At 40.8% G+C, this 20,084-nt stretch overlaps 1 protein-coding gene across 1 annotated transcript; it reads right to left on the reverse strand.

Moving 5' to 3' along the window:
* Window positions 1-1,254: 1,254 nt before the first annotated feature.
* si:ch211-63o20.7 (Serine/threonine-protein kinase pdik1l-B-like) lies at window positions 1,255-14,765 on the reverse strand. The gene is made up of 4 exons (XM_022207879.2): window positions 14,607-14,765; window positions 12,811-13,573; window positions 8,951-9,176; window positions 1,255-4,571 (listed from the first exon to the last, which is right to left on the reverse strand). The coding sequence occupies exons 2-4, from the start codon at window positions 13,546-13,548 to the stop codon at window positions 4,333-4,335; spliced, it is 1,203 nt and encodes a 400-aa protein (XP_022063571.1). The 5' UTR covers window positions 13,549-13,573; window positions 14,607-14,765; the 3' UTR covers window positions 1,255-4,332.
* Window positions 14,766-20,084: the final 5,319 nt, after the last annotated feature.

Here is a 20,084-nt window from a genome sequence, read left to right on the forward strand (position 1 = left end):
TCAGTTCTAAATGTTGTATCAAAGTGAACAAATAACAGAACGTGTTCAAAACTGAACAATAAACAAAGCATCCCATCATCAGCAGCAGTGGAGCTCTGATCCTGGATGGATTCAAACTATTCTGCAGAGAAGAGCCAGAAATCCACCGTGGAGATGTAGGAGGTGATCACAAAGCGTTTAACCAGTTACTGCTGCCAAAGGACCGACCAGTTATCAGGTTTAGGAGGTAAATACTTTTAGCATTTAAAAACTGCATTTTAACACAAATACACAAAAAATAGAAGATGTCTGTAGGGGGCAAATACTTTTTCACACCACTGGAATAGTTTTTTCCCTGTTCTATATGATGTTTTAGGATTCTCTTAGAGCCGGGTTCTGCTCCAGGTTTCTTCCCTGTTAAAAGGGTGTTTTCCTGCCACTGTCTCCTTTGGGCTGCTCTGGGGGTCAGGCATATGGGTTCTGTAAAGCGTCTTGAGACAATTTGACTGTAATTGACGCTATATAAATAAAATTGAATTCTTGTTTATGGTTGGTTTATTTTAACTGCTTTATTTCCTGCTGCGTGGCTTATTTCCAGACTAATCCGTCATTTTCTGCATCGCCTGGAACCAGAAGTCTCCATGAGCTCAGAAAACACTTCCTGCTCTCAGGTTTGTGACGATGCATTCCAAACTAAACTAAGAGTTAAATCTGGTTCAAAACCACCAAATCTGAAGAAAGTCCCGTTTTCTCAGGACAAGAAGAGTCTGAAGATGTGTTATCTGAAGCTGTAGAAGAGAAAAAAGTAGAATATTTATCTCTGAGATGTGGTGGAGTTGAAGTCAAATAAAATGGAAATACTGAAGTAAAGTGGCTTTAATTTGAACTTTAGTAAAAGCAGATTAGAGTAAATAATAGTTATTATTTCTAATATTTGAAATCTTTCAGTTTAAGTTCTGTTTTAGGAGAAAACTGTAATAAATGTTCAGAACTTCAGTCTTAATAATCTGACCTTCATCCCAGAAGCTCTTAACTTCTGAGGTTTTTGCTGAAAGATAAACTTTCATCGGACCAAAGTGCTCCAGATAATTTCACTCTGATGGACTTCTGCTGCTCCGATGAGTCAAAGGGTTGAAAGAAGGGCTCTGCCAGAGGTCGGTGGGTTTAAACCTCCTCGTCTTTATCCCAGAACAAGCTGAACAAACAAACAGCTGCTTCCATTCAGTTCTACTGAAGAGCCTTTTAGTGGTTATCGTGATTTAAACAGTCACTGAGTAGAGACGGTTCAGCTTCATCTTTATTTAGGTTACAGTTGATTAAAAAATACGGCTTCTGGACACAATTCATGTTTTATTACAAAACAAAACACTGAAGGAGTCCCTGACTAAGAGTGATGAGCAGCAATAAGTGCTGTGGATTTAATTTCCTGTCCAGGTATTAGTGATCGTTATTCACTGAATTCACTGAAACGCTCACAGGAACAGAGTTTTAGGGAACTTTTAAAGCTCTGCATCGCTTCAGACTGGATGGACTCCAAGAACAACCATGAAATCATGAGGAAACATTTAAAAAACACCAAAACCTGAACAAAAATCAGTGAGGATGTGAGTCTCCTCCTCGTGGTTGGATGTCAGGGTGTTATTAACGCCATCAGACTTCTTAAACTTCACCGGGTGATGCAGGAATCAACAGTTTTTCACTTTTTATCTTCGTTTAGTCACAAAGATCGTTGGTAATGTGTGAATTGTTGCAGCTTGTGAGCCGTAGAAGGTTTTAATGTTTGGGGCCGAGTGTCAGAAAACATTTAGAAACCAACATCAACAAAACAACAAAGATCTGAACATCATTAAAGGGAAATGCAACTTCTGCATGACAATGTCTAATTAAAGGACATTTATTTCCAACATAAATGTGTGATCTTCATCCTCTGGAGCTTCTCTTCACATCGTCTTCCACCTGGACTGGTTTGGTCGGAGCATGAGCAACAAACATGAAAAACTGCACTTTAACATCAATGAATGACACTGAAGTTTAATCTGTACATAAATGAGACTGAGTCTGGATGTGCTGCTCTGTCATTAACTCCTAAGTTTAGGGAAAGTTCAAACTAAAGAGGACAGTTCAGATCAGACTGGAGAATGAGCTGATTCTGAACAAACATCTCAGACTTTCTGAGCTTCAGCACCTCTAGAAGATATTTGAACAAGCAGCTCCAGAGATCCAGAAGTTGGAGAGAAGGACTGAATTACTGAACTGAACACTGATAAAACAAGACAACGGGCAGTAAAACTGTGTGGAAAATGTGCTGCTCCACCCATAAATACCAACAAACTAAAACAAACTGGAAGTGTTGCTTTTAGTGATTTTTAATAAATAGCAAATATGAGGCTTTTTTTTTTCTGGAAGTAAAAGGAAACGTTGCTTATCTGTAGCTTCACTAACTTAACTTTAGCTGCACTTTCACCATGTTCTAACTGATAGATCATTTTTACCTCCGCCAAGGAGGTTATGTGACACCCGGCGTCTGTCTGTCTGTTAGCAACATAACTCACAAACGCCTGGGCAGATTCACATGAAATTTTGAGGGGATGTAGACTATGGTAAGAGGAAGATCTGATTTAATTTTGGTGGCAATCCGGAAAGGATCCTGGATTCTGGATCACTTTGAATTTTTTAGTATGTTTTAGTATGTGGTCCAAAATATGACAAAAACATCATAGGTTAGTATGTCGTCCAACAAATTGGAGCAAGGTGTCCAGATAGCTCAACTGGTTAAGAAGGTGATTCATAAACAGAACTGTGTCAGAGACGCAGGTTTGATTCCAGCTCCTGATCCTTTACTGCATGGGTTTCCTGTTTTCCTCTCTATCCTCTGAACTCTGAGTGCTTTTCTAGTTTAGTATGTTTGGTCGTTTCTTCTGTTGCTGCGGTTTCATTTCAATTATATTTTAATAATATCACTTTAAATACAGATAATTGAAAAGAAAAAAAACTGTCTCTGAAATACTCCATGAACAGACGCGTCTAGTGTTAAACTGAATCAGAATTCTTAATGATATAAAATGGAACTGAGCTGCATCCATTTAATCCAGATATTTCAAATTGAAAGAAACAACATTGACTGAAAGATTTCAGTTAATTAAACCTTGAATATCATTTATCAGCTGCATCCGTAGTTTTACCTCCATGTCTCTAATAAATGATAATAAAACCATCGAATAAATAAAGCTCCTTTCCTTTACTGATGAACTCCTTCAGCCTCCTTTAGTTCTACTTGTTCAACATCCAGGAAGAAACGTCATCATGAACAACAATCTGAATATTACCGATGACTTCTGAGACGTTTTGAACTTTTCTCTGGATTCGTTAAAGTGAACAACGGACACCTCTGTGGCTCTGACTTGTTGAAATCCTGACTAGTCCCAATGAAGTTATTGATATCAGTAATTTAAATTCTGGATGGATAAAATCAGATATTAAACGTTACAACAGCTGGACACCCCCCCGTAAATACAAGTTTTACAGGTGGAGAAGATCAATCAGAAGAAGACAAAGATGAAAACAAAGACAAAGAGGGAGAAGAAACGAAGAAGAAGCGGAAGAAGAAGAAGAAAAGGAAGAAGATAAAGACGAAAACAAAGAAGAAGAAGAAGAAGATAAAGAAGAAGAAGGTATGTTAGTTTCCGTCTGTTGTACATTTTGAGGTGCTAACTGTTATTTTAAACTGAATCAAGCCCACCTTATAGGTATACAGAGATCTATATTTATTCTACCTGGAACAAAAACATTAAAAAAACAAAAATACATCAACAGTTCAGATAAATTAATAACAGTAAAATGCAAATAAAGCAGGAGATTTGTGGATCTTTTCAGAGAATTATCAGATCCGTGCTACATCGACGTGTTGTGGAATTATTCAGGTAAACATCAGAAACCCAAACATCTGCTACATTTATCAGAATTAAACCCAGAACAAAGACAGAACCATTAAAGCCGTTGTCCTGTTTGAGAAGCAGCAGCGTTTCCTCATAAATGGACTGAAATGGATTTCTGTGTCAGCATCAGTGCTCCAGGAAACAGCCAGTCCCTCCAGACCTCCATCCAGACCTCCATCTGAGGACCATCCAGTGTTCATCTGAGGGGGTCTGAGGTCAATGGACCGGATCCTCCAGAGGATCTCCAGGCCGGACTGGAAATCGTCTCTTTCTGCTGCTTTTCTCCAAACCCAGCGGCTGCTTTCATGACTAAAGCAGCACCTTCCATCCCATAATCCTCAGGATTTCTCCCCCAGGCAGCAGAGCGGCTGCTGCTTCCATCCAGCAGGTCCTTGTAGAGGTCCATTACTCTGGCCTGTCAGTGGGCGTCCTCTCTGACGGCGGAGCGTAGCCGGGCTTCCAGCTGCTGGGCGGGGGGCCGGGCGTCCGGGTCGGAGGCCAGCATGTCTGACAGCAGCGAACACACGGCCCGACCAGGAGGGGGCGGCAGCGGGGGCGCCCTCTTAAACCTGACCGGGATGATCAGCTGGAGGCCGGCGTTCTCCCACAGAGCCTCCCCCAGAGGCATCAACCAGCGACCTCTGCTCACATACGCACCTGGAGGGAGGCAGGTAGGGCCTTTAATAATGATAATAATGATAATAATAATAACGGATTAGGGTCTGATCTATGAAGGTTAGCTCCAACTTTAAAGTGAAAACAAGAACTAAAGACGATGGAGAAGCTGCTCAGAAAGGAGGGAAGCTCATCTAATCTACCACTTCTCCATCATAATACCATTTATAAACAATTAGAACATGATTTAGAAGAAATATACACCAATATGTACACCTGCATTTATAACAACTAATAACACACAAATCTTCCCCCACCCTGCACACAAACACCTGAAGGGAGGAGACTAGAACTGTAAGACTAAGAAACAGCTTCTTCCCTGAAGCTGTCAGGCTGCTGAACAGGTCTCTGTAGACTGTTTGTGTCACCACCTCTCCCCACAAACACACATACATCCCCACACACACACTGCACTAGGCTCTTTATTAAATATTGCACTAACTGATGGTTCACTGCACATATATTCATGCTGTAGGTTTGTATATATATTAGTGTGTCTCTTTATACTTATATCATCTTTATGAGAGTGTTTTTTATTGTCTTATGGCTGAAACCGGGACCAGGGTCCAATTTCGTTTTGTTTCATGTGCAAGTGTGGAATGATACGACAATAAAGAACCTTAGAAATCATGAAACACATGAAGAATTATGAACAGGACGGTGTGCACATCCACTGACTGGTGGAAACATGATCTTTAAATCTAGTTGTAAACTCTGAACATTTTATTTATGATCAACAGACTGACAGAATGGAGCTCGTTTCTCTGATGTTTTTGGTGCATATTGAACATTTTCTGTTGGTCTAATGAAGCTCATTCCACCGACACGTTTCTGAGTCCATCAGTTATTTAATGGAACATTTAAAAATGAAAACCATGGAAACCGTCAGGACCCAAACGTTTTTTTTTACAACTGTATCTGCATGATAATATCTCAGGAACTAATAAAGATAAAAGCAGCTCCATGACATCTAAATCCACTTTTAACATCCAGAATTATTGTATTATGGAATAATCAAAGTCTGAACTTAGTTCTGGACTCTTTGTTAAAAAATAAAATCAGTGTTAAAACCCATAAATTTACTGCGTTTCACTAAATCACACTGATCCGCTGATTTTTAGCAGACATTTAGAAAGATATATGTGAAAGTTCAGTTTGTCAGAAAGCATCCTTTCTGAGATAAAAAGGGTTTAAAACTGGCCCAGTGAACCATTTTCAGATTATTTTTTAATTTGAGGCTCTGTTTGAACGACATCAACACTGCAAAAAGAAAAGAAGTGAAACCATCATGAAATTCCATCTATGAGCACAAATTAAAGACAGATCATGTGGAAGTGAACAGCTGAGATGTTCTGGACCGTTTGGAGCTGCACGGCCCAATAATACAAAAAGGAACGCTTTTTATTCCCACATCCTTCAGGCTGCAGCACAAAAACAGAAAGATTTCTGGACAGTCTGATCCAGGGACAGTGCTGCAGTGTTTAGATCCTTCTCCAAATATAACTAAGAAAACAGGTGTTCATCTTGGAGAGTTTCAGTGAGAATAAAACGATGTTTAACAGCATGTGACGGCTCATACACAGCAGGTCTGGATGAATTATGGATCTAAATGTTCTTATGAAGCAGCAATAAGTGGAATAAAGTTGAGCAAAGTTTCATTTGAACTTCTCTGACACCAGAATAAAAACAGACTTAGCTGCTAATCTGAATAATCAGAAAATCTACAGGTAAAACTTTAGGACTTAATAACCTGAACTGACTCGATAATTTGTCATAATTTGGCATTTTCTGGGCATAATGATGAATTGAAAGAATTTTGTAGACGATTAAAGAGAGAAAAATCATTAGCTGCTCCTCTATGATGTAAAGCAAAGTGATTAAAGAGGCATCAATTAGCATCTAAGCTTCTGGTGGCTCTGCTCAGGTAAAGTAGGAAACATCTGTCATTCAGACTACTGGGGGCTTGAAAATATGAAAAAACACAAACCATTCAAACCAGGTTAGTTTAGTGTCTCCATAAAGTTCCCATATATGTCAGAGTTTATCTATGGATGGAGCCATATTTCTACTGAAATACAGACTCTGGTCCATGTTTCACCAACTTTTTTTGTCTCTAACATCAGAATCTGATGTGTTAAAGTCTGACCACACGAGGTTCCAGTTTTTAAACGTTCTGACTTAAAATCTGTTTAAAATGACTCTAAATTTACATGAATTTGTCGAAAATGAAAAGTCTGGGGCCACTTAGAAATGTCCTCATTTTAGAAAGAAAAGCAGTTTTTTTGTAATGCAGATAGCATTAAATAAATGATAAATCCAGTGTAGACATAGTTAATGTGGTAAATGACTGTTCTAACTGTAAATGTTTAATGGAATATCTCCATAGGGGTACAGAGGAACATTTCCAGCAACCATCACTCCTGTGTTCTAATGCTACATTGTGTTAGCTAATGGTGCTGAAAGGCTCATTGATGGTTAGAAAACCCTTGTTCTGTTATGTTAGCACATGGATAAAAGTGGGAGTTTTCATGGAGAACATGGACTTCTCTGGATGACCCCAAACTTTAAACAGTAGTGTATATATCTGATGCTGCTGGAGGATAAACCCTGAGCATTTCTCCACCTGCCTGAGCAGCTCTGGTTTCCAGACGTAGAGGACAAACTCTTTATCCTCTCTGCTCCCCTGCCAAGTTAAATAAGTGTGTGGGTGTGAGCATCTTCAGGGGATAAAGTAAAATAATGGAGCATTTATCTGGCCGTGAAAAGCCTTGAGCTGCCTCTCCATTTTCTCCCTGACAAAGAGGATTGGGATCAAGGCGGCCAAACTTCATTTTTTTTAAAATTTAAATCCACTGAAAGCTTTTCTCCCTCCGATTGTAGCCGTTCTCATTCAGCCTAATGAGGTATCAATGACTCTGGGAGGTTCTGGGGCACTAAACTCCAGGATAATGGTTCATATCCCCCCCGCCACCCGACCGGCTCAGGCCATAGGGTTTTTCTTTTTAGTGAATTAAAGGAGACATCGGTATTACAGCCGTTTCATTAGTGTGACGGCACAGAACAGAGCAGAACTGGACCCAGTGCCGTCATACATCATCATCTGACGGCCACCAAAACAGCACATTAAAGGAAAAAAGGAGCTAGAGTCTGAGTGCTGCTCTACAGAGAAGGTCACCTCACTTCACGGTTCCACAGAACAAGGAGAGCTGCAGATGAAGGAGTCATCAGGTTCTAATAATTAACAGATAAAATGCTGATGTTTGTAAGAACATTGGTGAAATTATACTTTCTTTTTTAAAGAAAAATCTCCAAAAGAAACAAACTTTGTATTTTTTTCATAACTCACTATTTTCTTTACACCTAAAAGGACCAAAAAAATCTTCAACATAAACACTGCTCAGAGTTTCAGAGGATTCATTAACAAAAAAGACATAAAATTCCACCAAGATCAGTTTATCTATCGGTCTAATACTCATTAATGTGGGACAATGTAGTAAAAATCACAAGATCAGGACCTGAACACGGCGTAAAAGGCGAGAAAATAAATGTTTTTATAACTATTATCTGAGACACAAACTTTTCTTACATTAATGTCATGAGGCCAAAGTCTCATTCAGACTCAGTGTTTAATCCACAAATGTACATTTAAAAGCACAATACTTTGGTGCTAAACCTTCATCATGTAGGAAAACGTTTCAGTGCAAAGATCTTAAATAGGGACTGGATCAGGCTCTACTATTAATAGGAGGGAAGTAAGCACTATTTACAGCATAGGATGGGTAAAACCCTAGGAAATAAATGTCTCAAAAAAACCCTGGATCTAGAAAAAAGAGCTACCCCACAAAGAGTGAAGACCCTCCTCAGTACAAGTAGAAAACCACTGAAATAGTTTTTTTACAGGTTAGACGGTGTGTTGGAGTCTTCTGGTTATGCTCGTCCCTCTACCACCTCCTGAGTAAAGAATAAATAAAACACTGGAATCTTTCACATACCTGCTCTAGCATACGCTGCTAACGCCGGGACTCGTACCCTGGAGGGTTGGATTACACACCATCAGCTTCTATTCTAAGAAAACGAGGCTCTGTAACACATAGTGGCCTGCAGACTGCATGAATCATCCATTCAGTTCCATGATGCCCCCCCCATAGCTGATGAATGTATGATGTATAGCATGTGACAGTTTTAATATGTGCCGGGTAATGAAGTCAAACTGGATTGGGTGGATGCGTCATCAACCTGCTGACACACTCGACCTTTCAGCGAGTCACGTGGAAGCATCAGGTCACCCCCCCCCCCTACATCATTCCACCATCCGGCTCCACTTTAAAGGCTCTTTCCTTCAGTTTCTGCCGTTCACTCACCCAGCTGCTCCTGAGAACTTCCTTCCTCCAGAAAGGTGATTTTCTCCAGAACGGCCCAGAACATGACGCCCAGGGAGAAGATGTCAGCCTGGGCCGTGTAGGGCAGCCCCCCCCACACCTCTGGAGCCATGTAGAAGTCAGAGCCACAGGTGGAGGAGAAGTGCTGCCTGCTCGGCCCGCCGTCCATCACGTCTTTACTCATCTTACTCAGACCGAAATCTGCCACCTGGAGGTTCATTCACAGAGAAATCCTCTTTAATCTGAGCTACAGCGGCTTCACAGGGCAGCAGAATAAAACAGAAGCTCATCAAATGATCTGAATTTAAAAGAGATAAAAACACATTATTAGAAGAAACAAAATACAGAAACCAGGAAAGGCTCTCTGACAAACAGCTAAATGCAGCTTGCTTAAATGTGCTTTCCTTTAGCCCTGTATTTGAGATAAAAACCATGTCTTTGGCACCTGATGGTTGTTTTTCTGTAGAAAACAGGATAAGAAGAGCCGATGTGAGGGCTAGAAGGACGTGTCAGGGTGTTTCTGCAGAGACATCTTCAGTGTCCTCCAACTTTATTTTAGTCAGCACCAACATAAAAACAACCAGCACTGAATGGATAGGACGTGATTTTATTTAAATATGTTAATTTGTCACTACCTGTGTTCAGATGAGGTGGAACTAACCCTGCAGTGTAGGATCAGAAGCTGCAAACATGTAAGAAAGACCAGAGAACAAAATAAGGAGGAGTGCTGATCCTTCAGTACGTGGATGTTCAGATATCACACATTTCTCTTCATGTGGAACATAAATATATTGCATGGACCAGCTGTAGGACAGAGAGGAACACAGCAGTAAATATGCTAGCAGCTAACCCCAAACTGAACACTGAAGTCAGACGTTTACTAGACCCTCCAGAAAAACGCGAGCTAAAATCCTTGATTATGTGAATAAATATGCGGGGTTTTTATGCGGGGAAATTGCAGAAAGTTGCAAAGTATGCGAATAGTTGTGAAATATGCAAAAATATGCGCGATTCACCTGCCGTCTGGCCGCGGAGGGATATTTCCTCTAATCAGACACTGGGACTGCTGTGGGGTTACTGGACTGACAGCCTGTGCTCTGGGAGGGGGAGAAGCTCACAGCAGCACCTGCTGCTGGTTGAGGACAGTAACTGCAGAATGATCCCAGTTTTCCTGTCAGAGTCTCCAAAACGGCAGAAAAAGTCGCTAGATTTGTGGCTAGTCGCTTTTGACAAAAAAAAGTCGCTAGGACGCTTTGGAAAGTCGCTAGATTTAGTGAGAAAATCGCTAAGTTGGCAACACTGGCGCCGCGCTCCACATCAGCTCGTGCTTCTCGTGTGTGTGTGAATGAACTGATGACGTCAGGCCGGGCGTCACATAAAAACTCAACTCCATTTATATCGGTTATAGTTTTCTCATTTTATGCGGAAATTGTGAAATCAAGCGGGACCCGCATATTTCTCTTTTTTTCGTGGAAATGTGAGCTTCTTGCGGGGATTATGCGGCCTTTTGGGAAATAATTGACCCCCGCATAATCAGCGGCATTTTGGTGATTAATGCAGGAATTCATGCGATCGCATAATCATGTTTTTCTGGAGGGTCTAGTTTACCCTGAACTTCCCCTTGGTGACCTCCAGCAGACACCAGGACGTCTCCTACCTCCACCAGAACCTGATCAGAGCCACTAGTGTCAGAAGATAACCACATTTCTGGACCAGAGACAGTAGAAATACTGATACTGCACAGGTTCCTGTACATGTAGGAAGTTTGATATAGTACAGAGTTCTTAAATGTCCATAATGCACAGGTCTGAGTGTGTTGATGTTCCACCAGAATGAAGCGTTAATCAGTGTGCGGTCGACTGGGAGAATGAGAGGCATTTCTGTTCAGCAAATACTGAGAAATCCATAAGTTTCTGTTTAATAAGGCAATACAGGCTCCAGCAAAAACCACAAGATCAACATGTGGAAAACAGAGTAAACCTGAATGTGAATAAAATATCTACCTAGCAGCAAACTAATCAGAGAGTTGGTGGATTTTCTGTGTTGTTAACCGAATGTTTACCAAACTGAACACACAGATAGGAGACAAACTAAAGAAATGAGTGGAGAAACACAACAAATGTGGACGTGGCTAACAGTAAAACACTGACAGGCCCAGATAACCCTGAGGAACAGACCGAAGAGTGTCCTAAAAGAGGACATGCTGGCTGGCTGGAGCTTCTGCAGGAAAAGTGGCGTTTAGATCTAGAAGAAACACACGAGTAGATGGGCTCAGAAAATTGCAGCTCAGACACACATTCTGTGATTGTGACGAATCAATAAGAAAAACACAAACAGCAAATTATTCTCAGGTGAAAGAGAATGTCAGCAGAAGATGTGATGAGGCGTTTCACACAGAGGAATACTACAGGAGGGCAGCAGCACAAGCCATCATTCGTCAACAGAGGAAAACACGTATGAATCTGTTTTAAAAACAATGCTAATCATACAGAGCACATTATGTCAATAAAAACGGCTGTCCAACATAAAATGTTTATTTTCCATGTATGGAAACTAATGGCCCACCCTGTATTCTGATTATCTGTTATTGGTTTAATAATAATTTGTGGTCATGTGTCTCTAATCAGTAGTTCACCTGCAGAGTGTGTGTGTTCATTGTGATGTTCCATGTAAGTGTGTTTATCTGCATATCAGCACATTTCATCTGCTTACATCATCAGGTCCACAAATATTTGGACATTAACACGATTTTCAGCATTTCTTCTCTGTACAGCAGTGTTTGAAATTAAACAATCCAGATGTTGTGAGGGTTTTTTTTTCTGTCATCCTCCTCATGTTTTCTGTGGTCTTCTGGGTCTTTTGGTGTTGCTGAGCTCAACAGGTCCTTCTTTCTTTTTCAGAAGGTACCAAACAGTAGATTTGTTCACGCCTAATGTTTCTGCTCTCTCTGACAGGTTTGTTTGGATTTTGTTTCATGATAGTGATGCTCTTTGAATTTCATACTGAGAGTTGACCACACCTGAAGTGAGCTCTAGACCTTTGATCTGCTTCTTGTAAATGAAATAACGGGGGAATAACGTACACCCGGACATAGATCAGAGGAGAAGCCAACTGTCCAGTTACTTTTGGTCCCTTAAAAAGGTGGAGGGCTCATATAAAATGTGCTGTAATTCCCCCATCGTTCATCTGATTTGGATGTAAAGCCACTGAGGTGTACAGAGACAAAATGCTGAAAATTCCATCAGTGTCCAAATATTCATGGATGTGACTGCACTGTCATGCTAGCATCTAGCCAACAGAACCAGAAGGAAGGACACCGAGCAGTCCTCGTTAGTTTCCTGGACAGTATCTCTGCTGGGGTTCGATTCCCCGATGGGGGGGTGTTGTCTTTTCTACCAGCTGTTGTGTTTGTTTGCCAAGAAAGTTGAAACCAAAATGCCCCCAGCGACAGTGTTCCTGCTGTCCTCCTCGTGTTCGTTTAATTCTTTCCATTCACTCATGGATCGACTGTCAGAGGATGCTCTTATTCAGCCCCTTAACCAGAAGCTTTACACCAACAACAGCATGCATGAGGCCTTTCTACTTCCTGATAACAGCGCTGTGACAGATATGTCCCTGTAGCTCCTCTGTGCTTTGAGTATTCAGAGCAGTTATTTAATCGTTCAGATGCACAGGGATAAACACAGCTTTCCTGTTTTAAATTACTTTTTCATGTTTCACTCTATCATAATGTTTGTTGTGTCTCAGACTCACTGCTGCTGTGAGAGAATAAAATAACTTCAGAATTTTCCATCAAGCCTGGTGTGATGTGAAGTAATGACATCCCATAATAAGCTGCCTACCTTGACGACGGGGCCCTTTGGCGTCACACAGACCAGCACGTTGTCGGGCTTCAGGTCTCGGTGGGTGATGCCGAGGCTGTGCAGGAAGGACACGGCGCTGCAGAGCTGTCTCACCACGCTGAGGTTACGCTGGACGTCTGGAGGTCTGGACAGCAGATACTGATTTAGATCTCCTCCATCACAGTACTCCATCACCAGCCACAGGGCCAGGCATCGCAGAGGGCCCGGCTGCTCCTCTCTGCTCTCAGACGGTCTCTTCCTGGATCTGTTGGAGGGTCTTTGTGGGGTCGTAGAGTCGGATGAGTTTGACTTCGGCCTCTCCTGGAGCTTAGCTCTGGCCTGGACGGTGTTGGTTTTGTCTTGAAGTCTGGAGACAGAGTTAGTCCTCCTCTGGATGTTAGTCTGGACATCATTTCTGTCCTCGCTTTGTGCTCCGACCACGCTGCCCTTCAGCACGGTCTCAACCAAACGTAGAGGCAGTTTTCCAGGTTTCAGAGGCTTCAGGCTGCGAGGTCCCGTCTGCAGGAGGCAGCTGTGGAGGGCGATGACGTTGACGTGGTTCTTGGCCGTGGCTCTCATGGCCCACAGCTCCTGCAGGTAGAGTTCAATGCACTCCGGGTTGCTGCAGGGGAGGCGCTTGATGGCCACCTTCTGTCCCGTTTTGGCCATATGGCCCTCAAAGACCACGCCATAGCTGCCTCGGCCCACCTCCCTCTCCAAGGTGTAGAGCTCCTCCATCTCATAGGAGCTGGGCCGAACGTGGCTGGACACAAAACAGCTTCAGTTAGCGTGATAGAAAGACATGGAATACAGTAATACAGTTTACAGGACAGGGGGCAAAATCACTTGTATGTCAAACTATTCAAAACTCTGTCACTTTAGTCATTTGATCACTTCAGAAATTAACAGGAAAGTATCTGACCTTGTGTAAAATTAAAAACCAACAATTTAGACTCACTATATTAAAAATTTTATCTCTAATTTTATCAAACTTCCGATGTCCAGCTGTATTTCTATAGAGGAAACCAGGGTAGCATTCTTCAGAGACTATTTTCCAGCTGCAGTTTGCTGGATGGGTCGTGTTTCTCCGTCTTTCTCTCTAAATTGGACTAAAGCTTCATTGGATTTGACTCCTAATTTTCACTTTTTTCTTCTTTAGAAAGTCATCTGTGATTTTGGCAGTTTGCAAACATAATAATGTTTGTTTGTTTTGTTGTTGTTTTGAATATTTTGATTTGTTTTTTGTGGCTTTTTTCCTCACATGTCTGAAATAAAACATTCATCCATTCATTAAACTGCTGTAACGTGAGAGTTTGTTCATGAAGGATCAATAAGGTTTATCTGATCTCAGCTCTTATTTCAGTGTTGTGTCACATACAGGAAGTGAGCTGAGCGTGTACCAACAACACTGCGAGAAAGGTGACAAATGTAGGGCAGTTTCACCTGATATTCCCAGGGATTTTCAGCTATGATGGAAGATTAAGCTTAAATGCTTAATTAAACTCAGCTGGGATTGTTAGCTCTAATGTTACACACAGAACATAACACTGAAGGTGCTACAACTAGCTTTTACACAACAAAACAACCCGATAACGGTTTCTTTCAAGTTGAACTCAACATTCACATAAGTTGCGCACAACCAATTAAAGAAAATAGCACAAATAAAGACTTAGACGTTCAAAGTAAGTCTCGACACCAAGTGAACTCTGGTAACCTGCGGGACTCAAACATGGCGCTGCCTGTAGTTTAAAGAGGAAACGAAACACAAAGACGAATTCTTTTAAGCTCCAACTTACCTACACGTCTTCAGCTTATATAATCACCCACCGATCGATTTGAATCTACTTATCGGACAAATGTCGTCGCACCATATCCAACGAATCCGGATTTTTGAACAAATGCAGATCCACAACTGAAGGAAAGTGGGAACATATGCAGCGGACTTCCGTGTCTACTTTCGGAGCGTCCCGCTTTGGGTTTACATTTAACGTGATTGGCTGCGAAAGTTCAGCCGCGCGGTGTGATTGGTCGAGAGCAGAGCCGCAGTAATGTGTAGTGTGATTCGAATTGTCCAAGGTAATCAGCTAGCATCTTTGCACACCTTTCCTGAGGAGAGTTAAGTGTTAAAACGAGGTGCAGAAACTGAGCAGTAGTTTGAGGATAATGAAACAGTCGATGAAGTATTCATTTTAAGGTACAACAATGTGTGTCATCACAGAAAAGTCACATTAATGATAAAATGAAACGCTAAATGACGCAGTTATCAAGCAGGAAGTTTCACAATAAGCAGAGACGATGCTGTTTGTAAAACATTAGATGCCTAATCCAGCAGTTTAACCTGGTATTTACTTCACTGTCATGTTAGTTTTTGAATAAAATGAATATAAAATGTAAAATACAACACAGCTGAAAGGAAAATGGAAACTATGCAGCAGACTTCCGTGTCTACATTTGGAGCATCCCGCTTTGCGTTAACGTGTAACGTGATTGGCTGCGAAAGTTAAGCCGCGCGATGTGATTGGTCGAGAGCAGAGCCGCAGTAATGTGTAGTGTGATTCGAATTGTCCGAGCTAATCACAGTTAGCACCTTAGCACAACGAGCCGACTGAGGAGGAAGCTGTCTCAAACAGGTCAAAAGTGTTAAAACAAGGTACAGAAACGAAGCAGCAATTTCAAGGGGAATGAAAACAGTCGACGAAGTATTCATTTTAAGGTACAACAACGTGTGTCATCACAGAAAAGTCATATTAATGATAAAACACGACACGCTAAGTGACGCAGTTATCAAACATTAAGTTTCATAATAAGCAGACGTGACGGTAGGTTTGTGAAATATTAGGGGCCTAGTCCAGCAGCATAGTCCTTATAATATAATAATAATATATACACAGTCTGTGAACTACATCCATCTTTATTATAAAGTCTATGGTTTAACCTGATATTTACTTCATTGTCATGTTAGTTTAGAATGAAATGAATATAAAATTTGAATTACTGTGCTCTTTAGATAAAGTAAGTTCATTTAATTTTTGGCCAATGCTTAACCCACATTAGCATCACAGTGAGTGGAAGCTCGCTAGTGCACTAGTTCTCAAACTCAGCATTGGTCCTTATCATGTTTTCCACAGCTATAATCATTTAAGAAGGGCTGCCTTGGAAACGCATGTTTTCATGCATATTATGTAATAGTAATTTGGGTGGTAGGCCTTTTAAAAATAGTCCAGGAGAGAAGATGTCATCCATAAAGTCCCATAAAATGATACCCTGAATGAATAACCAACAGAAAGATACACAAAAGTTATTCTGTTGGATTGAACAGTGCTGGACCAAATTATTATTCTTTAAAACGTAAAACTGAACATCTCACGTCATGTAAAACCATAACTTCATTCTCAAACTAAAGTCCATTGAATATTTTTGCTTGAAAAATGATCTAAACACCAGATTACCTGAATGACAGATCAGACTAAACCTTCTGCCTGTGCTGCATGTTTACACAAATATTCTGTCCGTAGTGAAACGATGGCTGCAGGAACACTCAGTAAATCCATAAAGCGTGATTTTATTGCTGCTCCACCACCTGTTGTCAGATGCTTTTGGTTGCTTTACTAATTGAAGGGTTAATGTTACATATGTAGTTCCAGGAAAGCACCTGCCACAATATCATTCTGCAAACATCCTGCCCTGAGACTGGAACTGAAAAGTCTCTGTGGTAAAACATGTGACACGGCAGACTTTAGTAAACAAACCAGACTTTATGAAGAGCAAAATAATACCCCAGTGTTTGGATCAACTGTACTAACAACACCTCTGATAACAACCATGGAAACCCAAGGTAAATATGTAAAATGTATGATATTTGGATTTAAAAGGTATATCGTAACCACAAGTTTTACATTTTTGCATTTTTGGAAAACTACCAGTCACATTTGTCCCTGAAATATTCAGGTTTAAATTGTTGTTAGAGAGGAAGAGAAGCAGTTCTGTTAAAAACATAACAGAAGGGGTTTTCATAGTAGTCATTAAAACACTATTTTTTGGGCCTGTAGTTACAAACAGATGAAGATTCTCTAGTATTTAAGCTTACAGTTCATTTTACAGAACAAATATGCCATATTTTGAGAATTACCACTCACATCTTTCAATGAAATGTTAATATTGAGGTAAAATATGTTCTGAGAGAGAAAGAACCTTTTATGTCCTTTGTTTTTAAGGATTTTTGTTTAAAAAAACAGAACACAAGTGCTGAGAACATGTTCCTAAACACATAAACCCTTTTATTGGGCTAATATTTAATATTTTTGATTAAATCCTAGCAGAAAAAGTTCATAATAACCAAGAAAACACAGAATTTTATTTGCCCTGCAGTTGCAAATAGCTAAGTTGGTTTGTAAAGTTTCTTGTGTTTCTATAAAAGTAGAGCTCAGAGACTGAAACTTTATAATTCTGACATATTTTGAATATCTATCAGGCACCTTTGGGCCCTTTGTTGAGAGAGAAAGAAAACCCGACCGGATGTGGTTTGTCTTCTTTGGTGGTCAGCAAACATTTAGTGAAAAACAAGCTTCAAGCGCTCAGAATGCATTCCTATTTTTGATTCAAAGACAAAAATGAGACATTGTAATGTATCCTCAATAGTTCCACCACTTTTTGTGTGAATCTGAATAAATATTCCATCACCACTGGGACACTTCTATAAGAGCTATTTGATAGGACAAAAAAGCACCAAAAGTACAAAAAAACAACACCACCAAACGTCCCCTTTTTGCTGCAGTTCCATTTAATCACAAAGACCTTGTGAACAAAACACACACCTGAGCTCAGTGAGTGGGCTGCTCGTATCGACTGGTTTCTGTGGAGGAACGGCAGCGCTGATGACAGATAACAGCATCGCCGTGTTTGTTCTTCTGAGGGAATAAAACAGGAAACACGGTGATTCACTGGAACACAGAGAGAAGAAAAGAGCTGCTTTCTAATGCGTGCTTATGTGATCCATCGCTGCTGCTTTTTTATCAGCCATGCCAATCAGGAGCACTCTTCATTACCTGAAGGAAGATGGAGTCAGTCACACTTCACTTGTTTTTATCTTGGTGCCCTTTATTCTATTATCATATCTCACTTCCTGTGACAGATCTGTGGATGCAGACATCGGGTTTGTGGTTGAAGAATTTATCAGGAGGTGTTTGGATGGATAGAACCTGAACGGAGCCAAAAAGATGTTGATGAGTCCTGTAAGAATTATAGTTCCAATCACCTCTGTGTTCATTCTAATGGTGCTGCTAATTAAGGAGTCCACCAGCAGCAGGGGCAAGAGTAATTATTTTCCTGATTGAGGTCAGAACCCTTGCATTTAATCCTGAGGTCTATCCTGAGCTTCCCCACACAGAGTAAACATCTCCACTCAATTTCACAGCAGTCACTCTCACAAATGATAGTATAGCCGCCTTTTCATTGGAGACACGCCGCCGTCCTCATGTCTCTGTTGTGTTTTTACGTATAAAGACAGGCCGGCTCTTCATAGCGTCCATCCTGTACAGCAGGGGTGTCCAACATGAGGCCCGTGGTCCAAAAGTGGTCCTCCAGAGGGTCCAATCCGGCCCTCAAAGTGTAAAAATTACAGAGAAGACATTAACTGCAGATTGTAAATTAGTAAAACTATAAATTTAAAATCATTTCTAGACCATGACAAGTTGTTTTAGTCAGAAAATGCTAGTTTGTTGTTTTGTCATTTTGTGTCTCGTAATATTTTGTCTGTTTTTGTTGTTTTTTTAGTCAGACTTTTGTCATTTGTCTCTTGTTTTTGTCGTTTTCTCATTTCGATATTTTTGTGTTTTCTTTTGTCTCAGTTGTGTTTTTTGTTGTTTTTTTTTGCCATGTTGTGTTTTGGCTTTATTTGTTGTTTTGTGTTTTTTCTCGTGTAGTTTGACTTTTTTGTCATTTTGTTTCTTTGTCTTTTTTTATCTCGTTTGTGTCATTTGTGTAATTTTTTCTTGTCGTGTTTTTGTCACTTTGTAGGTTTTTAATGAAACTTTTTGTCTCTTTTTTGTTTTGTGTCATTTGTCTCTTTTCTTTGTCATTTTATTTCTCTCATTTTGTGCCTTATTTTGGAATATTTAGTATTTTTTGTTGTTTTTTTGTCTTTTTTTAGTTGTTTGTGTCATCTGTGTGATTTTTTTAGTCTTTTTTGTTTTGTTTCGTGTCGTTTTTCTCATTTTTTGTCCTTTTGTTTCTCTGTCATGCTGTTTTGCTGCTCCGGCTCACTTGACATCAAATTGGGCTGAATGTGGCCTCTGACTGACGATGAGTTTGACTCCCTGCTGTGGAGTTTTTATGAGAATCAAAGCCCTCTCTGGTTTCTAAACTCGCTTTAGTGACGCTGAACAGAAACTATGTGCAGGGACTTGTGTAATAAGATCGATATCCAGACGTGTGAGTTACTGCTGCGTGTCTGGCTGAATGCTTACGCCCCAAAATAAAAGTTTTCCACCGTGTTTGGTGCTTGACGCTGCAGATTTTTCCGAGGCGTAATTTTTCTTGTTCCGGGCAAAATTAAGGTGGTTTTCGGGATGGAAATGTAATTCTTTTCCAGGCAAAAATTCATCTCCAGCCGCAGCGTTAATAACAATCAGTTGTGTCCTGACAGGTGGAAGCAGCGAGCCGCCATAAAGCACCGCCGAGTGCCCCTCTGTTCCACATCGTTGGGTTTGATTGTGCGGGAGGACGGTAAAACACCTCGGATGGAGGAGATGGAGAGCTCGGCGTGGAATAAGCAGCCAGCCAGACACCGGTCAGTCTTCTGGTCGCAGGTATCTGAGATAAGACGAACTCTTCTGGCAGGAAGTCTGTGAGACATCAGTCAGCAGATTTTTCATCCCTAAAAACCGCTTTGGGCTTTAAAATCACACCATTAGTGCAGGAAGTCAGAGTAGAAGTTGGTGTCCCAGCCACTCAGTCGGAAAACCAAGCGCTTTATATGCAGATTTTAGTATTTAGGTGTTCAAATAATTGGGGGAAATATGTCCAAGTGATGATGTCTGGATATTAGAAAGCAGAGTTCATTCTAAGGGGCTCCTCTGAGACACATAATGCATTCATAAGATCTGCTTTCATCGGCTGCCATGCCTCCAATACCTCATAAAAGGTGTTGTTTGTTTGTTTCTTGTTGAAGCCCTTATTCATCATTCTCTGTTTCATGGTCAAGAAGTGAACACCAGCGACGGTTTATCGTGTCTTCAGTTCTCATCAGGATAAATGAACCCTCTGCAGCTTTACCA

This window comes from Acanthochromis polyacanthus, chromosome 16, assembly GCF_021347895.1.
Source record: "Acanthochromis polyacanthus isolate Apoly-LR-REF ecotype Palm Island chromosome 16, KAUST_Apoly_ChrSc, whole genome shotgun sequence".
Classification (NCBI taxonomy): domain Eukaryota; kingdom Metazoa; phylum Chordata; class Actinopteri; family Pomacentridae; genus Acanthochromis; species Acanthochromis polyacanthus.

Coding starts and splice junctions, on each gene's coding strand:
- si:ch211-63o20.7 (XM_022207879.2), bottom strand. CDS start 13,548: ATGGAGGAGCTCTACACCTTGGAGAGGGAGGTGGGCCGAGGCAGCTAT. Junction 9,177..12,810: donor CAAAGGGCCCCGTCGTCAAG/GTAGGCAGCTTA, acceptor ATGAACCTCCAG/GTGGCAGATTTCGGTCTGAG. Junction 4,572..8,950: donor AAGTTCTCAGGAGCAGCTGG/GTGAGTGAACGG, acceptor GCCTCCCTCCAG/GTGCGTATGTGAGCAGAGGT.